Source organism: Peromyscus eremicus, chromosome 8b, assembly GCF_949786415.1.
Source record: "Peromyscus eremicus chromosome 8b, PerEre_H2_v1, whole genome shotgun sequence".
Lineage (NCBI taxonomy): Eukaryota > Metazoa > Chordata > Mammalia > Rodentia > Cricetidae > Peromyscus > Peromyscus eremicus.
Genome location: NC_081424.1, coordinates 61,113,363 through 61,133,713, shown reverse-complemented (window position 1 = coordinate 61,133,713; position 20,351 = coordinate 61,113,363). Strand labels below are relative to the sequence as shown.

The following is a 20,351-nucleotide window of genomic DNA, read 5'->3' as shown; positions in this document are numbered from 1 at the left end:
GAACCAGGAAGTAGAGTGGAGCTAAGTCCTGTGTTCAAGGAAGTAAACAGATTAAGAAATGGAATAAAGGGGGTGGTGACCTCAGGGCAAGATATTACCCAGCTAAGTTTCCAACTTGTGAAAAGGAATGAAAGAAAAGCTTAGAGCCTGGTGTGGTGGGACACACCTTTAACCTCAGTCCTGGGAAAGCAGAGGCTGGAAGATCTCCTGAGTTTGAGGCCAGCCTTGTCTACAGATCTAGTTTCAGGACAGCCAAGCTTAGGCAGTGAAGGAAACCATCAAAAGCAGAAATTTGGTGAAGATGTAATTGAAGGAGGAGGCTGTGTTCTAGCCCCAGTAAGCAGCAGAACTTGGCAGCTTTGACCATGTGGTTTTGGAGTTAAGGATACAAGTAAGGGGTTATGGAATTTGCCTTCATTTCTAAGGAAAGCTGCTAAGGTCCGGCATGTGTCAGGATTGTCCCTGAATGGAGGCCTGGAGAGGCCATTGCCGGAAGTTGTGAAGTTGAAGCCTGGAATGCCTTGGAGAACTCAAGATGTTAGAGATGCTAGAGTTGTGGGATACTTGCTGAGGAAAGCAGCTAATAGGGAGTGGAACCAGCCCAAGAGAGAGAAGTGTGTTGCAGTCAACAAAGCTGAACAGAGTTGGAGATCTGAAGAGCTCTTTGACATCAGACATGGAGATGCATAGTTTGAAGTTTGCCCAGCTGATTTTCAGTCTTGCTTTGGTCCAGCATTTCCTCACTATGCTCCTTTCCTTATGTTTTGGAATGGTAATGTATAGCTTGGGCCATTATGTGTTGGAAGTATGTGATCTGCTTTTTTATTTTGATTTTGTAGGGGATTACAGTTAAGAGATTGCATGAATCTCAGGAGACTTTGAACTTGGGCTTTAAAACATTGTTGAGACTGTGATAGACTATGGGGACTTTTGAAGTTGGACTAAATGCATTTTGCATTATGATATTGTTACAAGCTTGTAGAGGTCAGGGAATGGAATGTGGTAGTTTGAATGTAATTGGTCACCATAAGTTCACAGGGAGTGGCACTTTTAGGAGGTGTGGCCATGTGGAGTAGGTATGGCCTTGTTGGAGGAAGTGTGTCACTGTGGGGGTGGGCTTTGAGGTCTCCTTTGCTCAAGTATCAAGTCAACATTCAATGTAACACTCAGGCCACCTCCTGTTGCATGTGGGTCAAGATGTAGGACTCTTAGCTCCTTCCCCAGCACCATGTCTGCCTGCACACCATCATGTCCTGCCATGGTGATAATGGACTAAACATCTGAAAATGTAAGCCACCCCAATTAAATGTTTTTCCTTTACGTAGAAAAATAGAAATGGATTAATTTAAGGTGAAAGAGCTAGCTAGTAAGAAGCCTGCCATAGGCCATACAGTTTGTAATTGATATTAAACCTCTGAATGATGATTTTATAAGCACTGAAGGACTGCAGGTGAGAGAGATTTGTCCTGACCACAGGCCAGGCAGGACACAGGAAATCTTACGGCTATGTACTATGGTCACGGTGTCTCTTCACAGCAATAGAAACCCCAACTAAGACGGTTGTCATGCTCTGTGATACTGTGGCAAAGCCAATGAAGGAATGGATAGTAGATACTGACTGGGACAGAAACGTCCCCTGGGTTGGTGGGTCCTGATCGCAGAGTTGGAGTATGAGCAAGGTATGCTTCAGGCATTGTGTGAACATGTGGTTTGCACCAGTTGTGGATTTCAGGACCATCTGTCAGAGCTCAGTGCAGGCATTAGACACTAGTGGGAAGGACATTAGAGGTGCTAACTAAGGGGCTGAGCACAGCGACTGAACTTTGTATCTCTCTCTCTCTCTGGGGTGCAGTCTGGGCTTGCTGTTTGCATAGGGAGCTGTCCCTTGGCGTAGAGCAGACCTGTCATTGCTGAGTAGGAAGGTGTGTGGGATTACTGGGCCTCACTCAGGGGCCTGTACCTACTGTTAGGTGGTTGTCTCCTGGCCACTGCTTGCTCTCTGCTCTCTGCTCTTTGTGTCAGGAAGGAAGAGAGGCGGAGGGGTGCTTGTACATGCCGTGATGCAAGTGGTCTTGCCAATGGCTTGCGTGCTGTGCTGTGCTGTGAACAATCCTGCTCCTAACTTTCCTGCTGCCCACAGTGACTAGTGCTTTTCACCCTGGCAGAAGCAGCTCATTCCTCCACCAACAGTGGAACCTAGTGTTTCATTTCCCACACATAGAATTAGGATCATTTTGATCTCCTGCTGTGCCAACTGGCCTGGTTCTCTTCCCTTGGTAGTGCCATAGGCCCACCCTCCCCACCACGGCCCCCAAGCCTGCTTCCTCCAAGCTAAGAGGGTCCAGCAGAAGCTGAGTAGGCCCTTCCTCAAGTCCTGCAGGCCACACCCAGTCTGGGTGTACCTAGCTGCCTGGTGCTTACCCTTCCTTTAGCAGCTAAGTACTTTGTGTAGCCCCTCCTCAGAAGACACAGCCTCTTCTCACAAGTCTGCCATGGTTCTTGTGATGGGGCTGAGATAGGGACAGCAGACTATGGCTGGTGCATAGGTTAGGGACAACTGTCAGCTGACTCCTGTGCCCTACAGGCAAAGCCAGTGCTGGCCCAGGCAGGCAGTAGACTCCCGATGCAGTGACATGTCTGTGGAGGGTTGTCTTGATTGTTAATTGGTATGGGAGGGCCCAGCTTGCTGTGGGCAGTACCCTTCACCGGGCATGTGGTCCTGGGCTGTATAAGCAAGCTGGCTAAGCATGAGACTGCCTGCAGTCCATCAAGAAACACTGTCATGTTTCTACTGACTTTCTTGGCTGAGTGAGTGAGTTCCCTGGTCAAAGGTAAGGCTGTGTGTAATAACAATCAGGCCTGCCTTCAGGTTCACATGTGAGTCCCTCCCCTGACTTCTTTCAGCAATGGACTGTGATCTGGAAATGTAAGCCAAATAAATCTTTCCTTCCCCTAAGTTGCTGTTGTCAGTGTTTTATCCATAGCAACATTAAGGAAACTAGAACACCTGTTTAGTTTTTTAAATAAAGAAGAAAGATCTGGTATGATTATTTTCAATCTAAAAATAAATCATTTAATGATTTAATAATATTTAATAACTGTTTAACATTTAACCATTTAATGATACATAGCAGTAGAAAAGTCTGGCCATCAACCCAGTTCAGAGTCGTTCTTGTTAATACTGAAGAACAGTGAATTAAACCCTGCCTGTCCTGTCCAGCTTAACCACTGGACGCCATTCTCACAGCTCTGCTCTAGGTGGTGCATAGGAACACTCAAAGCTTTGCTGGCACTGACTGGAGTGGCCACATTGGGTCCTAAGCTTCACAGGGTGAGAAATGGCCTACTTTATTCTTACTGAACTGTGATGTTTGGGTCAAGTATGACCTAAATGCTTCTGTGCTTGAACTGGAAGGAGAGCACAGACCACAGCACCCACATGGTTGTGGTGAGCCTGACTGCTCGGATGTGTCCTGTGTCAGTATACAAAAATGTAAGAGGCTTCTTCAGAAAACAAGCCACCAAACATGGTGCAGGCCTCTGTGACCTCATGCTTGGCCTCACATTCCATCACATCCCCCTCATATGCTTATTTTCGGGAAGTTAAACTAGGTACTTCCCCATTTAAAACAAAAAACAAAAAGCAGAACTATTTTTCCTAACGTAACACAATGGCTAAGCACAGCACAATGGCTCTCAAAGAATTGTCAGTCCACAAGGTCACATGCGTAGGTACCTGAGCACACTGCAGACGCTGCATAGAGGCAGTAACACTTCAAGCCTCAGGCAGATGCGTTTGATGGGAAGACTCCTAAGAGAAAGGAATGCCTTGAATCATCACCCAGGAAGGGAACAAGCCAGGCCTGCTTCCTCACACCTTCATGGGCTTGCAGACCTGCCCTGTATACCAGAGCAGAGTTACTTTGATGCTGATGCAGACACAACTTTAGAGAGCCGCTGCTGTCTCAGTGTGCTCGGGAGGGAGCGTCATCTCCAGGTCCTATCTATTGTCTAACGACACCCTGAATCAGGAGTCTACTGCCTGCCTGGCCCAGCACTGGCTTTACCTGTGAATCAGCAACAGTCTGTTGACAGGTTTTGCCAACGTGTGCACCATCCATAGTCTGCTGTCTCTGTTCTGGGCAATTCTCCAGATAACTCAGGGTTGACCTGACTTGAGCTTCTCGGCTATGAGGCAGAGAACAGATCACCATGTATCAGATTTCCTGACTATAAATGGGGACTGAACAGTTTGTTTGCTAAAAGGATGAAGAGCTAAGGAAGTAAGTGTGTAGCATGCTGTCTGGCACAGTTAATCCTTAGAGTGTGGCTTGTTATCTCTGAACATAATGTGATCCTTTATTTCCTGCTTGTAAACGAAGAATGACTTCTAGGTCCATCTTATATCGAGTTTGTCGTAATATTTCAAGTAATCTTGACATAGCAAGAGAATGGAATTCTTACGAATTATAGTGCATTTAAGGAATATTTTGAGCCAAATAGCTCCTCTGATGGTGTCCAGTTGTTTTACACAGCCATTTTTCTTCTGGGGGATCATCAGAGTCATCAAGATGTCAAGGCCTGGACTTGCAGAGCCCTTACTCCCAGTGACATGTGGGGTCCTGAGGTACATAGGATCTCATGTGTTTCATCACCAAGGCACCCATTCAGTGCATCTTAGAGTTCCATAACTGGCAAATAACTCTAAGTGCTCATTAGGAAGTGCATTTTATTCCAGATAATTTGTTGAATAAAGATTATGATCAATACTGAAAAAGAAATGCTGATGTGTAATCATCTTAGTCTTTTTTGTCTGTTGCTGTTTTCTAGTTCTGTGGCTCTCAATGGCATTGAGTGTGGAGTAAACAGACATTAATTATTAAGATTAGAGTGTATTTGGCTAGTTATCATGCCAACTGATGTTGCGCAACCTGAGGTTGTGTTCTGAGAATTGCATGATTAGTCACAGAGTGCACTTACGTAGGCTAAGATGCTCCAACATCACTAGGCCGAAGTCTTCAGAGGCCCTGTGCAGTCTCTTATCTATATAGGTTGCTGTGCTATTTATGGCTGCATGGAGGTTTAGAATCCCACTCTAAAGCTATAAATTTAAGAGATATTATGTTGACTTCTGTCTTTAGGTTCCAGTATTATTAGGTGTTATTAGCCTTTACAAGTTCATCTTGGGGTCTATTAGATGGCTAAGCAGGTAAAGGCACTTGAGGTTAAGCCTGAGGATGATGTGAGTTTGATCCCCATACCCCACATGGTGAAAAGAGAGAACACTCCTGCAGATTGTCAGAGGTCTGTCTATACATGCACTGTGGCATGCTTCCTCTCCCAAATTAAATAAGTAAAATGTTTTTAAAAGCTCTTATTGAGCCGGGCGGTGGTGGCGCACGCCTTTAATCCCAGCACTCGGGAGGCAGAGCCAGGCGGATCTCTGTGAGTTCGAGGCCAGCCTGGGCTACCAAGTGAGTTCCAGGAAAGGCGCAAAGCTACACAGAGAAACCCTGTCTCGAAAAACCAAAAAAAAAAAAAAAAAAAAAAAAAAAAAAAAAAAAAAAAAAAAAAAAAAAAAAAAGCTCTTATTGATTTTTTATTTTCCACATCTGATGACAGGGATCATCATTTACGACCCAACAGTCTCTGGCGTACAATCTTTTCCTGACCACAGCTGTTGGTGATGGGGTTCGACTGTGGGACCTGAGGACTCTGAGGTAAGGCCAGCCTGCATCAAAGCACTGCCCCAAGGGGAATTGGAGCTGAGCTGGGAATACAACCTGATCCTGGTTGCAAATAATACAAGGCTATGACTAGTCTAGGTATGCTCTGGAGAAGACTAACTTGTACACAGAATCGATGCAGTCACTTGGAGATGGTAAAACCATAGGTGCTACTCTGTTCTCCAAGGGCCAGTCACACATGGCTCTCAGAGATGTGAGAAATGGCGTGTGCACTATAGCACAGCTACCTCAGATACGTTTTTTTTCTTTTCCTGTCACATCTGTCTTACTTACACTGGACAGTAGCACTGAGCTCACACAGCTCCCTTGGAGTAGCACTGATAGAACTTTACGTTAGGCTGCTCGACCTCCCTCTAAAGGAAGGTGTTTCTATTTAAGCGCTAACCTTTATCTTCTGATAATCACAATACTATAAGCCATCACCGTACAGTGTATATATAATGTCATAAAATTGAAAAATGTTAACATGTTTGTAGCACACAGATGTTCACAAGGAAACCACTAGCAGTGTGCTTGATTTGTTCTTTGTCAGTAGAAGAAATATAAAAGCCTCACCCTACAACATATGGTTTAAGTGAGATCTTGCATACTATTCAGGGACTCTGCTCAGTCTTGACATGCCCCAGGGCACCCACTAGGTGTTAGCCATGCTTGTCGATGCCTTTCTAAGGGAGAACCTGGCTGTTTCTCAAAGGTATTGAAGGTTTCCTCTTAATAAAATTGCATTGACTTTTCCCCTGATGGGCAAGTTTTATATAGCACTTGATAAGGGGTTGTGAAACTCAACCCTCTTACTAGAATGCTGCGCCTCCCCACAAGCCATGAGTTGTTTCTTTTTATAATTTATGATATTAGAAGATTTGATTGAAAAATTTATAATTATCAGTAGAAATTGCTTATTTAATATTTCTCATATATAAAGGTTCATCTGCTCTTAGTTTTGTTATCTTTGGGAATTTATGATTTTGAAAAGGGTTTAAATTATTTTAAAGGTCTACTTAATTACCTACCATTTAATAATTCTCAATATGAAGTTTTTTTCAAGGATGTAGTTCATTGGTAAAGTGTTTGACTAGCATGTCAAAAAAGCCATGGGTTTAATTCTCAACACCACACACAGACGTCAAAGAAAGTTGTTTTTTTTTTTTTTTTTTTTTTTTTAGCTATTAACTTGTTCATCTTGTGGAGATAACATGGTGATGTCTTCTAATTTGTCTCAGGATGTAGCAGCCATTTTCTGCCCAGCCATTTCTTTCTACCCTTGCAGGTGTGTGCGCCGCTTCGAAGGGCATCCCAGCCGCTGTTACCCTTGCCGAGTTGCCTTTAGTCCTTGTGGAAGACTCATGGGCTGTGGTGCAGAGGACAGACACGTATGTATGTGTGCTTTCTCTAAGGGTAGGGTTTCTAGGTGGTGTGATCAAACAGACCTTCAGCGCCATTGAGCATTGGGGTAAAAATCCATTTCAAGCCTGACAGTATTTTAAGAGACTTACCCAGCATGCGAACTCCACAGCAGTGAGCTGTGACCATGAGAAGCTCATTTTTACTTAATCACAATACACACTTATCTTCATCACTCATTTCTTCATTTATTAGTTATCAGGGACACTAGATACAAGCTCCATGAACGACTGTGATGTGTGGTACAGGAGTGACAAGCTGATGACATCAGCCCGGATCATGCAGCTCATGTGTAATTAGGTGTCCCTTATCTCCATGGGATTTCTTAGAGAACTACATGCTTCTCCCAGTGCAGTCACCACCCTGCGGTTGCTTAGAGAACTGCATGCTTCCTCCATGTAGTTGCTACCTGTGCTCCACACCTGTTTCCTCCATGCCAGATCCGCACCCCCGCAGATGTGGAACACAGAGGTCTTAAAGTGTCCCAGGGCTGTGTAACACACTACCACATAGCCAGAGGCTAAGCCCACAGAGGAGGCCAGCTCCCTGGAGAGGTCTTGGTGCTCCTTGGCTATAAACTGTGCTGGCCCCTTCTTCCTCCACAGTGTGCCTCAAGTCCCTGTCATCTGAAAAGTCGTTTAATGAATTGCATGCTTGTCTCCTATAAAGTGTCCTCATAAAAATCCATTTTGGGAGTCACATGAGACATAAAAATGGTGGTGCCCAAACAAGAGCCTGGGTCTGAGTGAGGGATGCTTATGTGGCGCTGGTGGGGGATAGACAAGTGCCCCGGCACTCCTTGTTCCACCTCAGACCCACAACATAATCTCTAAAAGGAGCACAGGCTTCCATGGGAGAAGACAAGACCCCATGATTAATGAGCAAGGTGTCAAGATGGCAAGATGCATGCACATTCAGCGATTCCTTCTCCAGGAGGTGCAAAATTAAGAAGACCGATGGTCAACAAAATCCTAGGAAAAAGTTGAATAGCTTCAAAAAGACAAGACCTTTAATATGCGTGACACTTTATTCATTGGGACAACTGCTGGCTTCTCTGGAATACTGTGGAACTTTATTTTCAGAAACAATTGCAAGGTTTAATACGAAGCTTTGAAGACTTATATACATCATTGACCACACTTCTGATTTTGTCTACCATTATTTCTTGCATGCTATTTGTAACTGACACTTTGCATTCAGGTAACATAAGCAAAGAACAGTGTGTTCTGAGAAGTTCACTGGTTGGCTTCATATGTGGTATTATATATCACAGTGCTTTGACCTTTTACAGAAATGGGTGTTTGGCATTTAAAGTATCTACTGCTGCAGTGCCACCAAAAGGAGGAGGTACGGTGCTTTGGTTGTTCCTTCGTCAAACCGGAATGAAAACAGTAGCCATTGTCTACTTTTTCAGCCCTTTGGGTCATGAGCCCTTTGGGGGTCTGTAAGACGAATTGCTAAACAGTTTTATTAATAAAGAACCCAGAGCCAGATATTGGGGTGAAAACAGAGAGATCAGAGAAACAAGACAAGCCACAGTCAACCTCACCTCACCAACTCCTCAGCTTCCAAAGAGACCTACTTCCTGTATACCCATGCCTATATGCCTTTCTGTTCTGCATCCCATTTCCTCTCTCTGCCCAGCTACATCACTTCCTGTCTGTCTGTACAGACCTCCAGACCTCTATGGTTAACTAGTGCTGGAGTAAAGGCGTGTACTACTGGGCCTGGCTCTGTTCCCAGTGTGGCCTTGAACTCATAGAGATCCAGATGGATCTCTGCTTCCCAATGCTAGGATTAAAGGCATGTGCTACCATTGCCTGACTTCTATGTTTAATATAGTGGCTGGCTTTTTCATCTGATCCTCAGATAAGCTTTATTAGGGTGCACAATATATTGGGGGACACAGTATATCACCATACTTCCCCTTTTTTTGCCTAAAATAAAAAATAAAAAATTATAACTAATATAAGAAAAACTATATACAATAAGTATGATAACTATATACAATATATATAAGCAATAAATACATCAACAATGTCTGGTCTATTTGCATTTGACAAATTCAGAGAAAATATTCCATTATCCTACTTTTGTGAATCCAAAGGATTGTATCTAATTTACCTTCTATCCTAATTTGCATAACCAAAACTGTCTTTTGATGTTTTTCAAACTTATACACTTTATGCCTCTTTAGTGAGTTTCTTTTCTGAATTTGTTAACAAGGAAAATTACAACTATCTAATCTTCAACTCCCTCAGAGACCCAAGAAGGAAGTAATATTTACTAAGAAAACAGCAAGTGCAAACAAGTGACTTTCAAAAAATGTGAGAAATGACAGAAACAGCTGGCTGCCTGGACAGTCACCTGAGGTTTCTCTGCAATGTTGGGGGCATCCTCTTCGGCCTACCGGCTTAGCTTATCTGACAGACTCATTTGTGAAGCAGGATTTTCTAAAGAGCCTTCCATTATGGACTGTAACCATAAGCTGAAATAAACTTTCTCCCCTTAAGTTGCTTTTGGTTATGGTATTTTATCACACCAGCAGAGAAGTGACTAATAACGTAGGAAATGCAATAATTCTGGTAGAGATACTTTCCAGTCAATGGCAGAAAACCACAAATTATTCATTTCCTGAGTTGAATGTACGCAGTTTTCTCAGGCTCGTGGAAGGGGCAGTGTGACATCTTCTCCTTTAACATGGGACTTTAAAGTAGAGTTGGTAAGCACAGGCTGTGTACCTTCCAACGTATCAGTCATCAGATATGAATCCTTGCTTCAGACTGCTGAGCAGGAGTCATGGAGGTGAGTACCCTTCGAGGTAAGATGTACTTTGTGGCCCAGTTCTGTGGCTTGGTTGGCATTGTGTTGGCTTGTCAGCTGTCACCGTGTCCTGGGTCAGCCACAGACCACACTTGAGCCAGAGTTTGGAGATGGTCACCAGTCCTGTCAGCCTGGAACATCTGCTTATCTTGTCTCCTAGGCATACGTGTATGAAATGGGCTCAAGCAGCTTCCTGTATCGTCTTGCAGGGCATACAGATACGGTTACTGAAGTGGCTTTCAACCCAGCAGCTCCTCAGGTATAGTTTCCCAGTGTGAGCAGGGCCTCTCCTGTTCATACCGTCTGACATCACACTTAGAAGGTGGTCAGATTTTATTTTGTTGAAGTCTTATGATTTTTAAGAGTGCATGCAGCTGGGCCCAGTACCTGTAATCCCAACACTCCAGAGATGGATGCAAGAGGACTATCCTGAGCTACAAAGCCATTTCAAGGTCAGCCTAGGCTATATGAGACCCTGTCTCAAAAAAAAAAAAAAATCAAAATGAGAAAAAGATTATATGATAGTTTTGAGTACCAGGAGAGGAAATTAGGTAGTAAACTTGTTGAAAGAAAGAGAAATCTAGAATTTTAAAATTATTTATCATTTAGTATATTTGCTCTTACTACAACATAGAGAGCCACGTGTACCCATAGAAAGATACAGTTCTGTGTAAGCCAACTGCAAACACCATAGACAAGACTCAGAATGCAAGCAGGAGACAGGTTTGAAAAGAATTTGAATGCAGGAAGAGTACCATAGAGTGTAAAGACACTGTCTTAATGAGAGAAGGTCAGAAGGAAGAGTTGCAAACAAGCTGTGTAGAAAAACGAATGTTATAGAAAATGTAGAAGACTTAAAAGTATTCAGTATCTGCTAAATCTGAGTCCTCAGGAAGTTTAGTTTCATCCTGTCTTTTCATGAGCAAAGCTTTGGTTCAGAGAAGGAATCACGTGACTGTGTGATCATGTGTTTCAGCCTTGCCTGGGTGTAACAGCATTTTGTTAACCTGCTCGTCACTGACACTGATTTGCTGTGGTCCAGGGCCAGCTGTGGTGCCTAGCACATGGTTGGCTTTGACTCCAGACAAATGTCACATGATACAACTCAGTGAAGCTTACGGTGTGGTTGCCAGAACTCTGCGACACTAACCCGTTGGTGCTGTGGCCCGGTTACAGCCGGTTCTTTTCTAGGCCCTGACTGATTTTGTGAACTGGAGTTGGGTTTGGGTTGGGCAAGTCCTTTGCTGTCTGCTGCCACACCCCCTTGACCAGTTGTCACTTGTTGATGTGTGCGAAGGTATATGTCCCTCTTTTCCCTTTTTTCCCTGTGATTCTGCTAGTTTCTTGGGTTTAGAAGCTACACTACTCTATTTGATTTAGAGTTACTATGTCCTCTTAATGAGTTGAGGCTTTGTTATTAAGAAGTACTTTTTTTTGCCGTGATTTACATTCACAAGGCAGCCATACTGACTTCTGTTAGTGTTAGGGTGGTCTTCCCATTTTTTTTGCCTTTTCATACACTATATTTTGATCATTTTCTCTCTCCTCTGCCAACTCTTCCCAGCTCCTCCAAACCTCCCTACCCTCCTAGTATCATGTACTTTCTCTCTCTAAGGAAAATACCTCCAAAACCGAAACAAACATATCCAAATTAAAAAAATTATCAAAAACAAAATAAGCACACACACATATCAAACAAACAGACAGACAGACATGGAGTCTGTTCTGTGTTGGCCAGCTAACTACTCCTGAGCCTGCCCTAAAGTGTGGTTAATATGCCCACTGGCACACCACTGGAGAGAATGGATTTTCCCTTTCCCAGCAGTTATCAATTATAGATAGCTTCTTGGTTAGGCCTGGGACTTCGTGCCCATTTCTGCTCTGTGTGGGATTTTGGCTGGTTTGAGATTATGTGGGTCCTGTGCATGCTGTCACCACTTCTGTGAGTTTGTATGCATATCATCCCTGTTGTGTCCGGAGGATGCTGCTTCCTTGAAGTCACCCACCACCTCTGCCTGTTCGACTCTTTCTGCCTCCCCTTCTAAATAGATCCCATGTAGGGCTGCATGCTCCAGAGTCTCAATTCTTCACATTGTCCAGTTGTGGGTCTCTGTTCACGACCACTGATTGTAAGAAGCAGCAGCTTCTCCGCTAAGTGTTGAGTGTTGCACACGGGCTGGGCTCTGCACCTGGGAACCCAAGTGGAGCCCTAAGCTCCTCAGCTCTGCAGCTAGAGAGCCACATGAGAGCAGCAGCAGTACCATCCCAGCATCGTGGAGAACCATCCCCCTGCTTTTATGGTGTGCAGGCCTTACTTCCCTGTTTGACCCTAGAAATTCCAGATCGTGTGGGAGACATGGTGACATGAGTCACTCAATATTCTTGAAGTTTTTAGCATCCATTCTCCGTTTTTGGTGATAACACAGAAGGCCACTATGAGCATTCTTGTGCCACCATTGGTGTGAATGTGTGCCTTCTCTTCATTGCCTGAATGTGGATGCTTGTTCAGTCTCAGTGTTGTGTAGCCAACTTCAAGGAAATGGCTATACAAGGTGACACCCATCAGTTCTGAGTGAGATTCCAATCTTCACACTCTTGGCTGTATTTAATTTTGTTAGTCTTTTAAACTTTAGCCAATGAAGTAGATGTATTGCATTGTTTTAATTTGCATTTATTTTATAGTGATACTAAACACTTTTCATATATTCAAAGACCCACTTTTAATTTTTTGTTATTGAGTTGTGGAACTTTGAAAAATGTCTTCTATGTCCTGGCCATGCGCTCTGTGTGTGTGTGTGTGTGTACATATACATATGTAAATTGCAAATATTTTCACCAATCTGTGGCTTGCTTTTTGGGATTATAATGATATCCTTTAGTGAGCAGAAGTTTTTAATTTTTAGGAAAATTAACTTTTACATTCATCGTTAGTATTTCCTACAGATTGTCTAAGAAGTCTTTGCTGACCCAAAGGCTGCAAAGATCATCTCCTATTTTCTTCCAGGAAATTTAGATTTTTAACTTATATTTTGATTTGTGATATAATCAAGTGTATTGGTATCTCTTCCTGTATAATGACATTATAGAAACCTAATTGCTTATGACAACCAACACCCATCTCTGCTATTCTTCTGTCATGGGTCAGATGTCTGGGTAAGGATCAGCTGGTTCCTCAACTTTGGACTCGCTAGCCGTGAGCTCGATATCAGCAGGCCTGTGGGCTCCTTTAAGCTTTCCTGGATTCTGTCTTCCTCCATGCTCACCCAAGCTGTTAGTATGTTTTAATTATTTGTGAATATGGGATTGAAGGCCTCAGCTGCTTACTGGCTACCGGCAGAAGGCCACTGAAATTCTTACTACACAAGGAGACTCTAGCAAAGTGCTTCTTCCCTGGATACTGTGTACTGTCCAGTCTGTACGCCTTTGTTTTCTTTTTCATAGTATTACCTGGTACATCCAGTTTCATGCAGCAAAGAATGGCAAGAAGGGATGCCTTGCTCTCTCTTGATCTTCATGGGAAAGGTCCAAGTTTGAGTGTAGGCTTTTATAGATGCTATTTATGAAATTAAGGAAGGTTTCCTTTATTCCTGTTTGCTGAGGGTTTTTTGTTTGTTTGTTTGTTTTTTAAGTGAGTGGGTGTTAGATTTCTGAAAATGATTTTTTTTCAGTCACTGATGTGATCTTACAATTTTTCTTTTCACTTTTAAAGTCATTGGCATGATGGATTATGTTGTTTTTCAAATGTTAAACTAGCTGCACAACTACAAAATTCCTACTTGGTTATAATGTACCATCCTTTTTGTACAATGTTATATTGGATTTACTGTTTGCTGAGGACTTTTGTATCCATGTTCATGACAGATATTGGTCTGTATTCTCTTTTCTTGTGATGTCTCTGCCTCTGCTGGCCTTTGGCTTTGTGAATACTGGCCTCATAGAATGAATTACTGTGCATTCTCTTTGTTGCTAGTCCAGCAAAGAAATTATAGAGAATTAAATAAGTTTTATCCTTGGCTGTTTGCTAGAACTTTCTAGTGTCCATATGAATCTGATGCTTTATGTTTTAGATTATTAATTATTCAATTTTTAAAAATATATATAAAGCCCAGTTCCATTTCCTACTTCTTTCTGTGTAACTTTTAGCAAGGATTGTAGAACTATTGATCGTAAAGTTGTTTGTAGCATTTTTTTCATTATTCTCTTAATATCTGCAGGCTCTGTAGTGCTGATGCCTCCTGATTTCTTATATTAATCACATATTCTCTCCTTTTGTGTTTATTTTTCTTGGCTTGGTCATGGCTTGTCAGTTTTATTCATCACTTCAAATTGGTTCCATTGCTTTTTTTCATTGACTTTCTGCCTTTGAGTTTGTTGATTTCTGTTGTGGTTTTGTTTCTTTTTGTCTACTCTTTTTATTTTTCAGGTTTCTAAGGTGGATTGACTAGGTCTTTATTCTTTTGTAATATTTGCATCCAATACTAATTTCCCTCTGTGAATTGCTTTCATAGCATTCTATAACTTTTAATAAATTGCGTTTTAATTTTCATGTAATTAAAGATATTTTAAGATTTCTTAGGAGTTTTTTCCTCCCATAAAGTGTGTTATTTATTCTGTGTTATATTTCTGTTATTGATTTCTAGTTTAATCCCATTGTGGTATATGAGTAGGCATTGTATGATTTTTATTCTTTTAAGCTGGTTAAGGAATGTTTTATAGTTCTGAATGTTGTCTGTCTTGGTCAGTGTCCCATGCAAGTTTGAGAAGAACGTGTGTTATTCTGTGGTTGCATAAAGCAGTCTATAAAGGTCAATTATTTCCAGTTGATTAATGGTATTATTGAGTTCAACCAAGTCCATATTGATGTTCTGATAGTGTCATGTGGAAGAGTCCAGCTATAATGGCAGTTTATCTGTTTTCTCTGCAGCACCATCCATTTTGTTGTTTCATACAGTTTGAGGCTCGATGAGACACATGCACATTTAAAGTTATTTAGAAAATCAACTTAACACCCTTATCATCTCTGATAACTTCCCTTGCTTTGAAATTTGCTGTGTCTAAAGTGCACGCAGCTGCCCCTGCTTTGCTGTGGTTGGTGCCAGCTTCACTCTTCACATGTATGTGTGAGTGTTTTAAATGTGGTTTCCAGTGAAGAGTATGCATTTAGCTTTTTGTTGTGACTTGTTATTTGTTCCAGTTTTTGTTTTTGTACTTTTTCTGACTTTTGTGGCTTTAATTGAGCATGATTCAAGTTCTCTTATTAGTGTATCTGCTTTAACTTGTAATTTTTTAATTTTCACTCCTTTTGGCCTTTTGATGCTTATCCTAAGGTCTTCATTATACATCTATTAACTAATTTTACATAATGGCAAACTATAGGGCCCTAGTGCCGTTTTGGGTAACTGTTGCCTTGCTTGCTGACCTTGACCTTGATATCCTCCCTATGCTAATTTCCTGCCGGGTTCCACCCTCCTGAATGCTTAAGGGAAGATCCTTGTCTGTGTATGCTGCATAATGGGCGTTAACAGCTTAGATGCAAGATTGTAAACATCAGTAGCGAACTTCTGCCCTCCGGTGTTCTCCCATTGTGCTGTAAGCCTGTATTTAAGACCTCCTCCCTCCTTCAATAAACGGCATTCGGCATTTAAAAAATATTACATAATGACAAACTAACTTATGGAGACTGTGAGTACACAATAACAAACCCCCATCCTTCCTCCATCCCTTCCTTTTCAGTCAGTTCACAGACACTTACATTTATACAGATGTGTTCAAATGCTTCATTGCTCTTCTTTTAAATAAAGCTGGGTTTCTGTTCTTCATTTGTGGGGAACAGGGTTAGGTCCGTCAATTATTGGAGCTTTTATTTTGCCTCCAGTTTCTTCTCTTTGATGCTCATCTTTATATGGATCTGAATTTCAAAGCCATTTTTTTCCTGCTGAAAGAACTTTCAGGAAAGGAATTTAGAGAGAAAGGGTTTGTTGGAAACAAAATCCTCCTCTTCATTCCTCTCTCTCTCTCTCTCTCTCTCTCTCTCTCTCTCTCTCTCTCTCTCTCTCTCTCTCTCGTCTGAGAATGTTTTACTTTTTCTTAGAGAGTTTCACAAGGTACTGAGTGGTAGTCATCCCCCTCCCCCTTTTAATACCTGAAATGTTCCACTCCACTGTCTCCTTGCTTGTTTGCATAGTTTTGGAGAATTGACTCCAATTCCTATCTTTTTTTTTTTTTTCTTTGCAGGTAAAGTACATTTTCTTTCTGGTTTCTTTGGGGAATTTTTCTTTTGCTAACTTTTTTTCATTTTGTAAATGCTGTTCCTAGCTGCAGTTTTTTTGGTGTTTATCCTGCATGAGTTCTGTGAGCTTCCTGACATTGCTTTAGTGAAATTTTCAGTCATCTTGTTCAAATTACACCTTTTACTCCATTCTCTTTTGTTTCTAGGTATTCCCATGACACATTTGAATTCACACAGTTTATGTCTTCCCACACTTCTTCGATCTTCTGTTCTGAGTATCTTGATTTCCAGCTTTTATTTCCTGATATTCCTTAACTCTATTGCCCTACTTGAGCTGCACATCTGTTCTTGTATGCTGACAATATTCCTCATTGGAGCTCTTAGCATGTTAATCTTAGTTTTTTTAAGTTCAATTTATTTTAATTCCAATATCCCTACCATGTGGAATCTGTGCTTCTGGTGTTGCTAAATTTGTTGAAATTGCTTTTGGAGTTTTATATGCCTTATGATTTTTGTATGTGTTTTAAAATTTAGATATATAATGTTGAAGGATCCGTTGAAGGATCCGTAGTGAAAGTCCTCTTGTGATGCACTGAGCCCCTTCTAGTCCTGTGATCAGGTTTCCATTCATGAGCCCGGGCTCTGGGATCAGCCTTCTCATACTCTACATCTAGATGGGACAGGCTAGCCAGAGGGCAGAAGTCAAAGCAGTTTCCCTTTCCTGGTCAGTTAAGCTCTAACACACCTCCAGCAGGTGGGGCTGTGGCTGGTTAGCTCCCTGGCCACAGGCCTGCTGAGGACAGGAGCCCTTAGGTGTCTTAAGAACAAAGAACTTTTCCTTCCCAGTGTTTATCCTGGAGACAGAGGTCAATCTCACAGCACTGTGGGGCTTGTCCCTGCAAGGTACTGAGTGCTCTGGGCAGCCGGGTTCCCTGCTTCCCTCCCTTTCTCCATCCAGGGTCAGTGCTTTGCCCTGGGTCTTCTCTCATGGAGCAGGAAGAGGCACCAGGTTTGAGTCTGTACAGCTGTTTATTAGAACTTACACATTCTACTTATGGACCCAGAGCTTGGGGGTTCCCAGAAGCCACAAGTCTCAGGTGTATTACTACAGAGATACGTCTGTGTTCAGAAAGCTACTAACCTGGTTAAAAACCATTCCTTCCCTGGTTTTAGAAAATGCTCCTATTGTTCCCGATCCAATTTTTGCTAAAATTTAGAGGTTCACCCTAGTAAGAAGGGAAGCAAAACTTCTGTCTTAAAATGTAGGCTTGGACATGTTTTCAAGATTGTCAGTATAGATAACATGGATTCCACACAGACTCATGGAGAGTGTCAAGAGTTCCCATGCAGCAAGTTGGTTGTCCAGGCTTTGATACTGGGCCTAAAATATGCTCTGAGGAAACCATTAGGGCAGGGATTGAGCAGAAGAGACCTCAAGCTCAAAATAGGCCTTTCCTATTTTCATAGGTTGTGTTTGAACTCAGGGATCAAGAAGCATATCATAAAGTTCCTCCCAAAAGATGTTGAATAGTAGGATCTGCTTTCTTGGGAAGCTAGACAAGGTCCTTGCTCTTTAAGAGAAATCAAAAAACTTTGTAAAATATGGCTGTGAGGTTCATGACAGAGTATCATATGGAGAACTGCATGGTAAAGAAAATACTAGAGAGCTGCTCTTCCCCTGCCTGTCAACTCCATGATGTCTCAGACTAAGCTTTGTGCAGTAGCTGACACTGTTTCCATCCTCTTCTCTCTCCCAGAGCCCTCTTGGTTCCTTGGCACTACTGTTCTGTGTTCCCGGCACATTACCCTTCCTCACGGGCAGTCCTCAAACACCCATCTCACCATTGTTCTGCTCCACATCCACTCTCCCTTGTCAGACACGAGCTCAGTCGCTTCAGGTTCTGTGGCACATGCAATAGCGTACCAAGCCTCTTCCCCCTCCCCGTCCATGCCCACCATTTCCAGCAAGTCCCCATGCCCACAAGTTCACCATCTATTATTTTCTTTTTTCAAGTCTGTATCTTTTCTTCATATTCTTTGTTAGCCATTAATATTGTAGCACCTCAGAGAGGAGAGTGCAAGGTAGTCTGTTATCCAAGAAACAAATACTGAAACTTTGGCTTTGTTTTGATTTATTGGCTGATGAAGACAGCTTTTTTTGCATTTAATCTTCAGCTTGACACCAGAGTCCCTGCTGTGTCTAAGAACTTGGGTGTCTCATCACGTGGCGTATGCAGGCTTCAGAAATGCCCTGAGCCCAGCGAGCCAGGAGGCAGGCTCTCATGTGCTGTAATATTTAGCATTTACCACAGAGTACAACTCACACATACTCTCTGCTATGTATATCATATGTTACTCTGTTTTGATAAGTTAATTATCACAAAATGAACACAGTAGTTCCCGTATGCCCATAGATTTGCTATCTATAGCTTCAATTACCCATTGGTGATCCAAAAATATTAGATAAAAAATTTCAAGAATAAATAATTATGTTTTAAATCTTTCGCCATTTTGAGTATCTATCTGTCTTACTCTGTTTTACCCAGGACATTAACCAGCCCTTTGTCCAGTGACCCATGCTGTGTTTACCACCCACTCCCTGGATACTTAACCTCTATAGTTTGTCAGCCATGTGGAGATTCCACAGTGCTTGTTTTCAGGTGACCCTTGTTTTATTTCATAATGGCCCCAAAGTACAAGAGTCGTGATGATAGGAACTCAGCTGCACCATTGAGAAGACGTTCCTTTAAGTGAAAAGGTAGTATATGTTCTTGACTTAGGGGACAAAAGGCGAAGCTTATGCTGACATTGCTAAGATCTATAAAAGAACAGTTTTTCTATCCATCAGATTGTGAAGAAGGAAAAAGAAATTTGTACTGGTTTTGTTGTTATACCTCAGACTGGAGAATTTGTGGCCAAATGCTTAGTTAAGATGGAAAATGCACCGAATTATAGGGCTTCGTGCTATCTGTGGCTTTCGGCAGCCCGTAGAGGTCTTGGAACAGAGTCTGTGTGGATAGGGGGCTCTGGTGCATGGTTTCCAGAGACCTTGGCCAGCAGCAGCTCTGTGGAGTTAATATTAGTAAGGAAAACAGGCTGGGGACAGATGGCATGGAGCCAGCCCCCCAGCTGCTGTTTTTATAGTGCCTGGAAGGAAATGACATGTTAATTTCTTTTTTTCTTTTTTTTTTGGTTTTTTGAGGCAGGGTTTCTCTGTGTAGCTTTGCGCCTTTCCTGGAACTCGCTTTGGAGACCAGGCTGGTGTCGAACTCACAGAGATCCGCCTGCCTCTGCCTCCCGAGTGCTGGGATTAAAGACGTGCGCCACCATGTAGGCACTTCTGATGCCCTGAATGCTTTGGGAGTTTGGAGCAACTACCTGTTCACTTTTTTTTTTCTTTTTGGTAATTTAGCTTTTATTTCCCAATTGACATTTAACTTTGTTGACTTGGAGTGGGGTCCTGGAAGTATGCAATAAGTGAGGACGTGAGGGACAGTGTGCTGCACACACCCTCAGTGAGGGCTACTTTCTCCAACTCCAGGAAAATTATGTACACTACAGGAAAGGATTTTCTGTCTTCTGTTCTTGGAACCCATTGTTTCCGTGGATCACAGGCCCTGCGATTGCCATCCAGCCAACACCTCTAGGCATGCACCACATATTAGGACTCTGTGGGTATCTGGTATTTGCCAAGTGCCCTGTACCTTGAGAAGGTCCCTATGTATATGGTTGCCTTGGTATTGTACCCAGCATGTAATCAGGAATAACTTCCACCCAGACCTTTATCCCAGGGAAAACATGGTCTCTGTGCACTGCTGTAGCTTACTATCAGTGCAGAATCCAAATACAAACCAGTGCAGTGGCTGAGGAGGCCACCGTGGACTAAGGCTTAGGTCAGTGCTATTATCCTAGGAACTTGACTGCTTTCAGGTTCAGCCATGCAAAGTGTTTGCTTTGAGGGAACCAGTTAATTCTTTTACAACGTCAGAAGACCCAGGGGCCTGTTTAGCAAAGCACATATTTTGCCTGGTGGACTGGAGTGTAGCAGTTTTTATTGGGCATGCAGCAAGAGAGAGGGAGAGTTTACCGGAGTTTCTTTTCTTAGATTCCTGTTGGATACATGGTAAGCTTTGCTTCTGTTATGGAACCTT

At 42.5% G+C, this 20,351-nt stretch overlaps 1 protein-coding gene and 1 pseudogene across 1 annotated transcript in view; both read left to right on the top strand.

Annotated features, from left to right (window-relative positions):
- Positions 1 to 10,236, top strand: part of Wdr27 (WD repeat domain 27) — a 69,171-nt gene extending 58,935 nt beyond the window's left edge. Inside the window, exons 22-24 of the mRNA XM_059272914.1 lie at positions 5,623 to 5,720; positions 7,015 to 7,117; positions 10,132 to 10,236. Coding sequence (XP_059128897.1) covers positions 5,623 to 5,720; positions 7,015 to 7,117; positions 10,132 to 10,236 — 306 coding nt within the window. The remainder of the gene's footprint in view (positions 1 to 5,622; positions 5,721 to 7,014; positions 7,118 to 10,131) is intronic.
- LOC131918687 (complex I assembly factor TMEM126B, mitochondrial-like) lies at positions 7,128 to 10,125 on the top strand (annotated as a pseudogene).
- Positions 10,237 to 20,351: the final 10,115 nt, after the last annotated feature.